This window comes from Argopecten irradians, chromosome 2 (assembly GCF_041381155.1).
Source record: "Argopecten irradians isolate NY chromosome 2, Ai_NY, whole genome shotgun sequence".
NCBI lineage: Eukaryota > Metazoa > Mollusca > Bivalvia > Pectinida > Pectinidae > Argopecten > Argopecten irradians.
Genome location: NC_091135.1, coordinates 59,972,557 through 59,987,826, shown reverse-complemented (window position 1 = coordinate 59,987,826; position 15,270 = coordinate 59,972,557). Strand labels below are relative to the sequence as shown.

The 15,270-nt window shown below is 35.6% G+C and overlaps 1 protein-coding gene across 1 annotated transcript in view; it reads right to left on the bottom strand.

Moving 5' to 3' along the window:
* Positions 1 to 9,173, bottom strand: part of LOC138316108 (transmembrane protein 64-like) — a 58,930-nt gene extending 49,757 nt beyond the window's left edge. The window contains exon 1 of the mRNA XM_069257614.1: positions 7,115 to 9,173. Within this exon, the coding sequence (XP_069113715.1) occupies positions 7,115 to 7,828 (714 nt within the window). The 5' untranslated portion in view covers positions 7,829 to 9,173. The remainder of the gene's footprint in view (positions 1 to 7,114) is intronic.
* Between the last annotated feature and the right edge of the window lie 6,097 nt (positions 9,174 to 15,270).

Genomic DNA, 15,270 nt, shown 5'->3' with positions numbered 1-15,270 from the left:
CAGAATCTACCATCTCCTAACTATACTCTGCTCTTACTCACAGTTTTGTGACATTCTCATGACAAAAAATCTACCGGTAATTAGAATTTATCACAATCATCTTAAAATTCTTCAATACATAACTGATTATTGCGAGTATACTTTGACTCTTGAAACTATATATAAAAGGTATTTTTCATGTCTTTTGATTTTGTTAGATCATGTATACTTTTGTTTATGAATACAGTATATTTATTATCCTAAACAGTAGTCTAAGTTGATTTATGTGACTTGGTTAGTGATTATGAATTAATGAATATCACATTGACCTGCTAGATTTTTGTAAAATTCTGTTACCTATTTAAAAATGTCCTCAAGTTACAGGAAACGTTCTTAGTCATTTTAACCATAAGGAAATATAAATATTCTTTATAGACTCTGATTGGTTAGAAAGTGGATTCCCAGTGATAGATATGTTACAAAAACCTAAAACACATACAATGCCAATCATTCAATGTACAGAAATAATTAAGTTCAGTAATGGTTTTTAATGTCCAAGATGTGGGAAACAATTACTTTCATTCTGAATCCACAAAATACAGAGGTTCTTACCTACCATTGTCTGGTAACTGTTTGTTCTTTAATTTCTTTAAATGAAAATTAGATTGTATTTCTAAGACTGCCAGCTTAATGCTTACACACATTTTCTTTAGCATTTCAACAGAAATATATCTAATTTTGTAGGGCCCTCCTGGAAATAACTATCACCAAGAGAGCTCAAGGATACTTGCTACGTTATTGGCAGAAAACATATCACGTTAACCTTGTTAACGGTCCAGAGGAGTTAGCTTACTATAGGACCTAAACAACTGATATACATTGGTACTGTGGTATAACACTATTAAACTACCACTCTATATGTTCTTAATTAGATACACACAATAGTCACAAGGATAAAACAATTTTTTTTTCTGGGAGAAAGTTGAGCCACCATTATTCAATGTATTTGTGCTTGAGTCCATACATTTATCTTTCTTTTCCAGTGATATGACAATCAAAAATATATTCTTTGGTATCTCAGTTATATTCTAAGGTATATATGGGTGACTGAACAGTGAACAGAGACTACTTATATACCTTACTAACTATATGGACTGCTGAGCTAAGGCTATACTTGGGCTGCTGAACTAAAGCTTTACCTTACTAACTACATGGACTGCTGAACTAAAGCTTTACCTTACTAACTATATGGACTGCTGAACTAAAGCTTTACCTTACTAACTATATGGACTGCTAATGCTAGGTTTACACTATGTTCCTGGCGGCCACGGCAGCCCCGTTTCAGGCCGTCGTGGACAAAACGTGGTGACCGCGAGACAACATGAGACAACGCAGAAGGATGTGATAGACAAACGTGAGCGGTTGTGATTGCCGTGGATGCCGTGCCAGATTTTTAAACCGTCAAAAAATTTGCCACGGCAGTCACGGTACAGATGGTGAACGCCACAGGACGTAATAAAACGGCATTGACGTAACAAAACGTAACAGCGCGTACCAGGCCGTAACAAAACTTCCAGACGGTCCGTGGTGGAACGGGCAGCATACACGTTCCCGGGAATCTCACGGTGATTTCAAGTTTTGTGATGTTCTGTTGCGTTTTATACACGTTTTGCCAAGGTTGATGGAGATTGCCTGTACGTTTTGTGGCGGTTTGTCCAGGTTTGTCAAGGTTTAGACGGCTAGCCAAGGTGGGTGATAGCCGTTTTGATGCGTTCTGTCAAGGCACATCACGGCTTGTAGCGGTTCAAAGCCCGACGTAATACGGCGTGTTACGTCCTATTACGGTCTAACGTTGCAAGCAATATATGATAGAGTATCATTGCCTTGCCTGGTGCATTTTGCTACTTTTTGGAATTATTTGTTTTAATAGATAGAAATAGTCATTATCAAACACATTTAAACCATCAAATTATACGAAACCTATTATTGTAAAAGGCAGATTAAGTGAGAACCATTACAGAAAAAAATGAGTAGAAACACTTGGCTATAATAATTATATGTTTATACCAAATATGGTGAAGATTTTCTTTTCTTTTAACATGTTTTGTCATTAAAACGTGTTTGAAATGACATTTTCGGCAATAAATATTGTTTCATTTGCTCCAAAAAAAGCCCAGAATCAGACTTTCATCCTTAGTAAGCCTTGGCAGACCGTGAAAAACGTATCGGAGCTTGATCAAAACGTGTAAAACGTATCAGACCTCATCAGATCGTAACAGGACTAGAGAGAACGTAGTGGTATCCTTGATAGACCGTGCTAAAGCCGTAGTGTACCTTTAACCTCTGGGAACAGCACTTTCCCCTGCATCCACGGTCCACCGCGTGATCCGTAAAAGACCGTGCCAAAACTTCACAAGACCTAGCTCAACTTGAATACAGTGACAAAAATAGCCAAAATTCCACGGTGCACCACGTTTCGGGTAAACGGGGCTACCGTGGTCGCCGGGAACATAGTGTAAACCTAGCATAAGCTAAGGCTACATATACTATATGGGCTGCTGAACTAAGGATATAACTTACTAACTATATGGACTGCTGAACTACATGTTAGGCTACATATACTATATGGACTATTGAATTAAGGCTACATATATACCTTACTTACTATATGGGATGCTGAACTAAGGCTACATATATACACCCTACTAACTATATGTTGTGCTGAACTAAGGCTACATATGTACACCTTAACTATATGGGCTGCTGAACTGGTTGAGGCTACACAATTAGTGGTCACTTACTCAGTTACATGTAGTATGTAAGTTTTTACCAGTGCTTTCCTGCTCTGACTTATGGACTGGTGGTAATGGTTATATAGTTGTGTTGCATGGTTTCAATACTACTACCTGTCCTACCATTGAAGTTGAAAAGGAACTGCACATTTTATGATGTAATTATTGGGTTTTTACCAGTTGATTTATTTAATAAATAAGAAATAAAGGTATGAGGTTTTTTTTTTACTTTTTGTAGATCCAATATTAGAATGGTTGCTGTTGAATCCTCTTACAAAAGTAAATTAATTAGATAAAAAGTAAACCCAGCAGAAAAACATAAAATAACAGTAACATTAAAATCAATACTTGATACAGAGCGGGGAGAGGGGGGTTCAACAGGTTAAAGAATTAAAACATCTGCCAGGCAAACATACTTGTGGCTAACTATACTAATCAATACGCTTCACCTTCACAGACAAAGTTTGCTGTCTGCTGAAGTGATAAAATTAAAATTTCATAGCTCCAGCTACTTAAGTAGTGAGATTAGCCAAAGTCAACTGTGAAATATAGGCAGACATTGAGGAGTGCCATGCATGCTTATGACCTTTTAAAATGATAGCAATTAAATTTGTGTTTTATCATTGAAATATCTACTTGATGCAATTAAGACATCACTGCAGACAATATATATTTACAAAGAAGTTTGAACACAGATCCCTACCACAAAACCAAAAACAGATTGATGACACAAGCATTTTTATTTTTCTTAACACTTAATTTAATTGGAAAAGACTCATTTACTTCGTTGTGGGGGGGGGAATGTAAATTAGGAAGGGAATTTCCTGGAGAAGAATGGATTGTTTTTAGAAATTCTATCTAAAATTATCAACTCCATAAACAGCTAGCCCCTAGAAAATACCCTGACTGAAAAGTAATCCTTAGGTAGGGAGTGTATGGTATATATGTGTGTTGTGTCGGAAAGTGGAGAGGAGGGGGCAGGGGAGCAACAGAGAATGAAAAGTGAAGAGATCTTTGACAAGCTTAATTTCAGGTAATAAATGCTGTGTAATAGCTATTTGAAACATATTTAGGTGAAGTTTAACTACATATAGTCTATATGATATATATTTAATCAGCATACTAAGATTTAATCTGTATTTTTCATTTTGGACAAATAAAAATTTCAACTGTATGGAGGTGTATGGCGTAATGGTCACATGAATTTATAATCAGCCTGACAGGCTGTAACAGAGTAAACATCCTAAACCAGCCAGGTCACTTGACCCACTGACCTTTGATAAGTATTGATTGTAAATGGGATAAACAATACCTTAATATTGAACCCACCCTCAAAAATCTGCCAAGTGTTCATTTATAAATATGTACATGCATGTACATTAAATTCAAGATATATAGCAATGTATTCATGTAGGTGTTATGTGCCATAAATCTAATATGGACATCTCAATAGGGCAAAATAGGATATGTACAAAACCATGCACAAATAGGATACAAAACCATACATGGTGTAAAAAATGGGTGTATATTTTGTATATATTATTGGTGTATTTTACTGTGTAAATTTCAGCAGTATAACTAGCTGGAACCAGCTAACTACGGTGTCTAAGAAGAGTTAACAGGTAACAGTATGACATTTACAGTAAAACACGGTTATTAACGAACCTCTAGGGACCAACATAGTTGCTTCGTTGTAAGAATGGTTTGTTTTATATATACTACAAACATCTCACATGAACATTGTCGGAGAATCGGAGAATGAAAATTACTACGTTATAACCATGAATTTGTTGAGAGCATATTGGTTATAAATGTGTTTTACTGTAGTGATTTAAAGTGTTCAAACTGTATTTGATATTTAATTAATAAATCATGAGAAATGGGGTGCTGTACTGCAATTAATAACCGCAGGAGACTTGTAGATATATCTGATTGTCATGTTCCAGTTTTACTATATAAATCTTAAAAACAGAGTACAGTAAGTTAAACGTTACTTTATCCTTTCACTGTAAAACAATGGCTTAAGGTCACTCAATAAACAATGAGTTTAGTCAGGGATCAGAACATGACCAGACATATTGTACAATAGACTTTAATACTTTCACTAAGCCTATGTGTTCATAGTTTCAGCATACAAATACAGCAATCAAGGCCAATCCTACAGGGGACTACAGAGTACAAGGAGATTATGGTCTAAGGGCATGGGTACCTAAACCATAACCCTATCAAATTAACACTATAATGATGGATTACTAGATCTTATTAGAACACATGCCTCTGGATACAACTGGGATCCAAGACGTTTACTTATAAACTTTTAAAACTAGAATCTTAGATCTGTTAATGGAAGGGTCGGTGTGGCTAAACTTTAACAAGCATGATAACTTGGTGATCATACTCTCTCTGGGGAGGACTGTGTGCAGCCAACGGGGTTTACTGTCAGCTAGAGCACCAATATGTGTTTTATGTATTGTCTTATCCCAATGCAATTAAACAGGAAAGATTGACACCAAATCAAACTTCTCAAGAACAAGTCTTTGTTGAGTCATGATAAGTATGGCTACAGACATAAACATTATAATCTTCCACAGTTACAATGCCAAAAGGTCTGTAACATGAAGCAGTAGTCACAAAGGGATAAAACAACACACTAATGTTATTATTGTAGTGTGATGTTCATATCAGTTAGCCATGTTGTCGTTGGCTACTTTCTGCATGCCCTATGTATATATCTAGTTAAAAGCTAATATCAGACAAATAATTACCGGAGACGGACATCTAATTAAGGATGGCAGTAACAAGTGCATGTACCAGGCATCACCTGATAATGTTTACAACCTGTGTACATACAGTAACACTACATCATGTCATGTTGTACTTCTAGACTCTTACATTCATTTCTTCAATAGACTTAAAAAATTATCTGTTTTTTCCCCAATTTTTTCCAGATCTTTAAATAAGTTTTTTTAAAATGGGCAAATAATGTGCAAATGGCATAAAACATAATTGATGGAAACATTTGAAATATATTACAACGATCTTTACTCTCCTTGTTCTGTTACTTCTAGATCTTTACAGCAGTGTACTACTACATATATAATTCACATTTTGTGATTAAAGATAGATCTCTGTATACTCTCCTTCAGTCCAACAGATGGTGTGATAGTTACTTTGTTATTTGTGCTTTGTCAGCATGTGTTGCTCTGTAACAGATCTGAATTTATACAAGCGTGACATTTGTCATTTACATTTTCTTTTATCTCATGCAATTTGTGAGGTAAATTTAGATCATTGTTGGAGACCCATGGGTGATCGCACTACACTACTCTACACTTACTAAACATGATAAGTGTAGCGTAGTGTAGTGCGATCACCCGTGGGTCGCCAACGATAACTTTAGATACACAATGTATTTTCTTTCTCATACAGATCACGAACACACTATGATCACCATAATAGAAACTAGACAGTCAGTTACCATTGAAATTAGAAATGCACATTACTATACTGTATATCATATAGCTAACTGTTGTACTATAGGATGTTTTTTCTGTTTCAGAAATGTAATATCACTCATGGACATCAAAAAGATCCATATCATGCCTTTGTAATAAATCATACACATTTGTTTCACTGATGTGCATGTTTACATTTTTATGAATACACTGCTAAAAGTGTTTTTCCTGGTTATTTAGGAAAATTTGAAAGATAGCAGATTGTCAAATTCATTTTGAGAAACAATTTTTAATTTGATTCATAACAACTATCTTGATCTGCTCAATTGTCTCAGAATAATATATATATATGCATTTTAACACCTTGCATTTTATAATGAATCCAAGTACTTTCAACTGTAGTACAGCTGTATAGGAAAAAATTAGGGTATCTGTCCTTGGGAAAATTGGCAGGAAAAACAGTGACAAGTTGTATGATAGTGAAGTGTCTATCAAAAAGAATATCCTTTCATTAACAGTTTCTTGATTATGACTTCATAAACTCAAAAGATATTGAAAATAATGCTTATAATTTAATTTCAATAACTCAGCGAAGTACTTATTAGGCCATTAATTTTTATTCTTTTACTTATTTTCACAATAAAACAAATTCAGTTACAAGTGCACATTGATATCTTAGCTACTACATGCAGTTTAGTTTGGCCAATAGTTGACATTTTTTCCCCACAAAAAAGTTCTTCGTTATACACGTAATACTTGACATACATTTTTTTCAGACTATGCAACCTCAAACCTCTAACCAATAGAAATGAGTGTAACATATGAAATCAATTTATTTACAAAAGTCAACAAACATGCAAATACTGATAATGAAACAGTGATACTTACTGCAAATAAACCATTTTGAAGTCCAAAAGGGATTGGCGTAAGTCTGGAGAGAGCAACCACCCTGAATCCTTGACCACTTTCCACCACTCGTATCACAGCTTCCATTTTATCATTGTAGAATCTTTTCATTATACAACCCTTGCAACAATTTTTCATAACTAAATGTGCAACAAGAATCCCGATACCCCCACACGTCACTACAACTAGAGGTCCATATAATATTCCATATAGATAGCCAGCGGCCACCATTAGCAGCATGTACCCCCATGCCATAGGAAAAGACACCGCTGTAAATAGCACCAGAAATATTGTGCAACTTATTGCAGGTTCTGTTTCTTCTAACCACAAAAGTAGGCTTCTGATGTAATGACGACATGCTACAACTAGTAAACATATCACTGATATTACAAATACCGAAGAAATGGAAACTTGGTAACAACTTGGACCAGTTCGAAATATGTCAGTTTCGGCACTGTTAGGTTGAAATTCTTTCGTCTCCTCATTGCATATAAATGCAGTCGCTTCATCCCTGTTTGCAGCTGCACTACATTCATTGTGTAGTGGTTGGTACGCAATTGTTTGAGACCCCTCCAGGTTAAGTTTTCTACACAGGAACAGTTCATCAAGAGTTGAAGACTCGCCCAACAGGAGCTTGGACTGATGTGCTATGTTGTGAATCTTGAACTGATTGAACCCGTCAGAACATGAAGTCATGGTTGATATAGGTAGGAGGATGCGATAGTATATTGATAAAGTTAGGCCAGCTTACGATTCGATGATTATTTATAGATAACGGTTTGTCACTGTCACCTCATCAAACACTAGGTATCATTGGAGGTATGTCGACATAATTATTGACCCGTGGCATGCGAATGGAGCAGTCGATCCCAAGGCCTATACGTGTAACTAGCGTCCGATCGTAGGCAGTTGAATCATACATAAACATCGATGCATTTTTTAAAACCTGGACTTCTCTAGACTCTTCTGCAACTGACACTTTGCCTGAAAAACTTACTTGTGATGTCACATGACCAAAACAAATTGAAACTTGTTAGTTTTCAACGGTTGGGTAGAGATCCAACTGTGGACACTGTTGTTGGTTCTTGTTGTAAGCGGTATAGCGATTTTGCTGGAAAGGTTTGTGATCTGTTGATCCGGTAAACAATAACACGTGTGGGAAATTACCAACACGTTACTTACAGACTTCTTGTAACGTGCGTGTCCCATATCCAAAGCATGACAACGCACCACAACACATACCGGAAGTCGCTTAAACCGTTAAAAAGAAAACCGTGTCGCTTACAATGTTAAAAAACTTATTGTAGAAATAAAGTTGTGTGTATTACGAGATTTAATTTTCTCATAACATTTTAATACGATGGTTTTGAGATCCTAAAACGACGTGGGTAAAGTACAATTTACCGTCGATTAATCCCACCATTCAGAGATTAGGACGTCATCATTTGACGTGAGTTCGTGACATTATATTAGGCTAATTAGGCCTAATCGCCGGTAAGTTGGACTACAATGTAGGTCCTAGGCCTAACCAACGGTAAAAAATACCAACATTTTGAAAATCATAATAGTCGTCCGCTAAACCTGCCTATATTATTAAGTTGGTTTTTTTTTTTTTGGTTTTTTTTTTTCTTATACAGATTAGGCAAAAAAACTAATGAAAGGACAGGTTTAGCGGACTAACCATGAAGTCAAGCTGTGATTTACAATATTTTGAACATTTTACTTTTTTGCAGTGTGATATCCGATGTATGTTTCCATATTAAACATGTATAAGGCATAAAAGCAATTATTTTACAGTGCACCGATTTGGTGCTGTAACTAATGCTGTTAATAGATAAGTGAATGTATGTACATGTATATGTACTTATGAGGTAAGGGAGATAACTCCTATAGCTTTATTATTAATACATCCTATAAAGTTCATATCATTGATTTAGGTTATAGAACTTTCTAGAATATTATCATGTATAAACAAATGTGTTTGTAAACATGTTGATTATAAGTAGAGATCTAGAATGATCTATTTCCAGAAAGTTCTGTGTGTTTATTTGTTTACTGGTTTTTTTTGTTAGATATTTCTAGAAGTAGAAGGTTCTCCAAAATTCTTGAACTAAATGTAGGGTTTAGCTATGTATATACTCCAACTGTCCAAAGCTAATCAGAACTGTAATGAGACCTGTAATGAGACATATCAAGAATTGTACAGTGCCATATAAGATTCTATTGGGAGAGCTATTGTGACTTTATCTGTGGATTATTACAACACTTTGTGTGGATTTATTCATATTGCCTGGAACTTTAACAAATCATCGGTGGACATTCAATTTCCTTGTGGATTTGTGATTATTGTTAATTTGAAACCTGGAAGGATCAAGGATTATACCAGGACATTCGCATACATATAAGTAACACTTTAAATCATCGTACTACTCTTGTACCACCATCAATTACTTTAGACATTGTAAACCATCTCTGTATAATATTGTATATATAATTAAATTGTGTTTTGAATTTAGCTGCTTGTTTCTCATTTCTGTTATTCGTTCATGTAACAATACATGTACATGTATTCTATATAAAACACATTTTCGTTTTTTATTAATCAAAAAGGCTCACTACATTTCCGAAAAAAAAATCAAAATTGTCATAAATCATAAAATAATATACATGTTTAGTATAATCGATGGCCTGAGATGAGGATATATCAACAAACATTTCAATGTTTTACCGTAAGGCGCAGTGATAGTCAACGAACGCTTGATAATTAGGAAGACGGCGGGAAACATAAGACGACCCGCAGAATATGAACATTTAGGTTATTTTAATTAGTTCGTGATGATAAGTATTAACATTAGGCTAATAACTTTTGGGACTCGCCTGATTATCAATACAGATTTAAATTCACACTTAAAAAATTAATGATGCCGTTTCGGAAAGGTATGTCACGGAATAACTGAATGGGTCTTGTCGAGTGGGTCAAACAGACGCATGTTTTAACAATAATACAGATACTGCCAACTTATTTAACTTAATCAGTGATTTATATTTCTAATCAAGACACTTGGACAGAAAATCGAATGCTCTACAAGAAAACGCCTCTGTCAAACGGATGCAACTTTAGTGTTGTATTGGAGGTAACTCTAAGTTGGGTTATTGTTGAAAAAATAAGTTAAAAATTAAGTAACATCTTCTCTAAATCTGAGTGGCCTAACTATTGATTTAAACATATTTTATTGTGATGTTTTATATGCAATGGGATTGGGCACAAGTTTTCCAACTTATATATGTATGTCAGATATTTTGCCTTGTTCCAATGAAAATAACTTGTCATTGATTTATTCAAGGTCGCATGAGTCGATTGTCTAAAATATTTCAAGTAATTTTTCTTAATCAATAAGAGGTATAGAAACCTGTCTTTGAGCTTGTAACATGTTGGGATGAATGGCTAGAAAAAGTGTTAAAAAAGAATAAACTTAATTAAAGGTCATAGGAATCAAATACTGTAGGCAAACACGTTGAATTAACTGACTTCTTGTCATTAGCTACGATGCCAATTTACTTTATAAAGTATTGGAACTGTAGAAAATTTAATACAAAGTAGGCCTACAGGGCTTCTAAGTATGTCCAAATGATTTATTCGATTATGTTGACCTTCATTCAAAGTCACAGGGGTCAAATAAGCTATTTTTAACAACTTCATGTCAATATTATAGCTAACAAGTCTAAAGACCTGCTATTTATTATTTAACCTGTATTATATTTGTTTTTATGAAGTAAATCTAAATTCGTCCTTATGAATAATGACATTGTCTTAATTTTAGAAAAGTCTAGTATTATTAATTCCTTGAAGACATTTTATACAGTATATTGGCCATTGTCCTCTGGACCTTATACTTAGTTAAGAGCATAGACCGGAAATACCCGGTAGCAAACGTCCAATGCGTTCCATTGTACCCATGTATTTTCTTGTAATCATAATAATATTTTATAACGTACATGCATATATAAAAATAGCTAAGGAAGTAAAAAAAGGAATCACATTAACAAACGACTAAAAGGTTATGAGGTTATTTGGTGGAGGACAGAAGACGGGAAAATGTCAGTCTATGTCAAAGTTAAAGTTTGGTGAAGTTTTTTTAGTATAAAACACATGGAAAACCTCTTTCATTATCATTAAAGGTCAAGTGTTCCTGATGAAGATATTGTCATGAAAATCATTTCAAGAGTTAAGTCTAGAAAACATACAGCATGGTAGTAAAATTAAGAAACCTGATGTAATTATGAATAAAAACCTCCTTTGGGACAAGATATTTTAAGAATATGTGAATGAACTTTGAAAACTATTTTTTGTATGTTTTATCTTTATTATCAAAAATATCATACAGTTTAATTTGAACAACGCCTTCTTCAGTACTTTGAATATATCATAGCTTCATAACAAAACATCTTTCCGATTTAATCCATTGTATATATATATATATGTTTATATATTGGAAATAGTCTACATGGTAACTCAATGTACTAGGATAATCTACTAGGACTTTTTTTCTCCTATAAAACCATTTCATTTTGGTATTCATGTTGCCAATCAGACGTAACGTTACAAATGACGACGTAATGGGACGATCACGTAAAATTTAAAGCAAAAATTGAATTAAGCAATATTTCATTCAAAGAAATTCATTTGTTTAAACAATTTCTTGGTACTGCGGACAGAAAAAAATGATCTATTTCTTTTTCATTTTTAGTCGGAGGTTGCCCATTAAGCTCTTTAAAACTGCCACGTAATAATGTAGCCATCGTCCACATATCATATGCACATGTAGACCTACAACCATGACTTATAATATATATGTAACTTTCCCTAGGTGTGTTTAACTTGATGTTATGGATAACCAGTTAACATCCCGTGTTGCCAATGTTTCCACCAGTTGTTTAGGATTTTCTCCTATATAATGCGGAAGTAAACTTACTCTTACAGTTTCTCGCTCTAATTTAAGTGATTTTATCATTGCAGTTATTACAGAACCTCTGTCGGAAGAGCATGCTTCACTCATTGGCGGCCAGTCTGTATCTTTAATTGTAAGATCTGTGTAATGAGCTCAATAAAATGATGAAAATGTTATGATTTCTGGAGCAAAATAATTATTTCTCTCCCCACCTTTACACGATATCAGGGTGAAATGGTTGGTATGACTACTGAGATTTTGTGGACAACCGCTCCTTCCAGGTTTGATGTATTTGTGGTTTTAGGAAATTGATCGATTACACGAGCTTCATGCAGGTGTTTGAATCTCCTGTCTCTTATCTTCTGGTTGGAAGTATTGGATGGGAATTTTAGTTCGTATTACAACTATTCTTTCATTAACAAAAACACGGAGCCAGGTCAAGGAAGCTTCAGAATTATATTCTTTCTCTTTAAAGTAGTGTTTATTATCATCAATCGTATACAACACAACAATAAAATATTCTCGTTATGTATAGCATCATGTTTAAGTATCACTGGTAATCTCCAGAATTCACATCATCTGTTTGCAGATTGTTGCTGGACTCCAAATTGAACCCATAACCCTTTCATTGAATTTCTTCATGCTTTATCCAACATGTTCCATTTCACAAGTATTTGTTATAAAGCATTGCTACACGTCATGTGTGTTCTGTAATCTACCAAAAGTACCAATAATCACAGGCCAAAACAATCAACGTGATTGATTTAACTCTTAGGATTAAAAATTATTCTATTCAAATCAGTTTTTCAGAACAAAATTGTTCTAAAATGTTAACAAGTATGTGAATTGCATTTGCTCTGTTGACGTATAGCCTCCATTCCCTTTGAAGATTGATAAATCTTTAAATGTTGCATGTTGCATAGTTGTCATAATTATACACATTAAATGAGGCACAGTTAATAACTTCGTCAACATTGTCGTCTAAAAAGGATTTGCTGCTTTGGAAATGTTCCACATTTGCTGATATCTTAGAGGAACAATATATATTATATTGCCCACTGTTACAAACATGTCATCATAACGACCTATTCCATCTACTAAAATTGGAGTTGCCCAGGATATGACAACTCGAAACACTTTGGGATTTCTCAATCAAGTTTTTAATGGCAGATTTTCATTACCAAGGTAAAGTTTGTGAAGCAATATAAAATCGGATATATCATTTAGTGTTGTTTGGTGTGTGTTAATAGCTCCTGAGATCACAGCAGATCATACTTCTAGCCTTAAGGTCCTATAATTACAGAATAATAACATACAAGTAGGCCAGTAGTATATGTTCTGTAACACAGAATCATCATCCCTTTTAACTCTCAAGTCGCCTATTTTTAAAACTTATTACTTTTACAATAACTGGTGGTACAATCGATTTCGATATAAAAACGTTCCAGAAAGGGAGTCTTTTGCCATCCTTGTAAGGAGAGTACGAAATGATACGAAGAGTACAAAAGGGGAGGGTACGCAATGATACCAATAGCACAAACGGGGAAAGTACGCAATGATACGAAGAGCACTAACGGGGAAAGTACGCAATGATACGAAGAGCACAAACGGGGAGAGTACGCAATGATACAAAGGGCACAAACAACAGTACGCAATGATACAAAGATACAAACAAAACAATTTTTCAAAATAGGACAGCAAAATATGCTACGAAACATTTTTATAGCAATGCAATGCTGGTGAACCAAATAACTTTCAAACTAGGAAGGGAAGAAAAGCCATGCTTTGAGTACGCAATGATATGAAGAGTATAAACGGGGAGAGTACGCAATGATACCAAGAGTACAAACGGGGAGAGTACGCAATGATATGAAGAGTATAAACGGGGAGACGTAGATACCAAGAGTACAAACGGGGAGAGTACGCAATGATACCAAGAGTACAAACGGGGAGAGTACGCAATGATACCAAGAGTACAAACGGGGAGAGTACGCAATGATACCAAGAGTACAAACGGGGAGAGTACGCAATGATATGAAGAGTATAAACGGGGAGAGTACGCAATGATACCAAGAGTAGAAACGGGGAGAGTACGCAATGATACAAAGGGCACAAACGGGGAGAGTACGCAATGATACAAGAGTACAAACGGGGAGAGTACGCAATGATACCAAGAGTATAAAAGGGGAGAGTACGCAATGATACCAAGGGTACAAACAGGGAGAGTACGCAATGATACCAAGAGTACAAAACGGGGAGTACGCAATGATAAAGAGTAAAACGGGGAGAGATACGCAATGATACCAAGAGTACAAACGGGGAGAGTACGCAATGATACAAGAGTATAAACGGGAGAGTACGCAATGATACCAAGAGAAGACAAACGGGGAAAGTAATAGCAATGATACCAAGAGCACAAACGGGGAGAGTACGCAATGATACCAAGAGTACAAACGGGGAGAGTACGCAATGATACCAAGAGCACAAACGGGGAGAGTACGCAATTATACCAAGAGACAAACGGGAGAGTACGCAATGATACAAGAGTACAAACGGGGAGAGTACGCAATGATACCAAGAGTACAAACGGGGAGAGTACGCAATGATACCAAGAACAAACGGGGAGAGTACGCAATGATACCAAGAGTACAAACGGGGAGAGTACGCAATGATATACCAAACGGAGTAAAAACGAAGTAAGCGCAATGATACAAGAGCACAAACGGGGAGAGTACGCAATGATACGCAAGAGCAAACGGGGAGAGTACGCAATGATACCAAGAGTACAAACGGGAGAGTACGCAATGATACAAGAAAGGGGAGAGTACGCAATGATACCAAGAGTACAAACGGGGAGAGTACGCAATGATACCAAGAGTACAAACGGGGAGAGTACGCAATGATACCAAGAGTACAAACGGGAGAGAGTACGCAATGATACCAAGAGTACAAACGGGGAGAGTACGCAATGATACCAAGAGTACAAACGGGGAGAGTACGCAATGATACCAAGACAAACGGGGAGAGTACGCAATGATACCAAGAGTACAAACGGGGAGAGTACGCAATGATACCAAGAGTACAAACGGGGAGAGTACGCAATGATACCAAGAGTACAAACGGGGAGAGTACGCAATGATACCAAGAGCACAAACGGGGAGAGTACGCAATGATACCAAGAGTACAAAC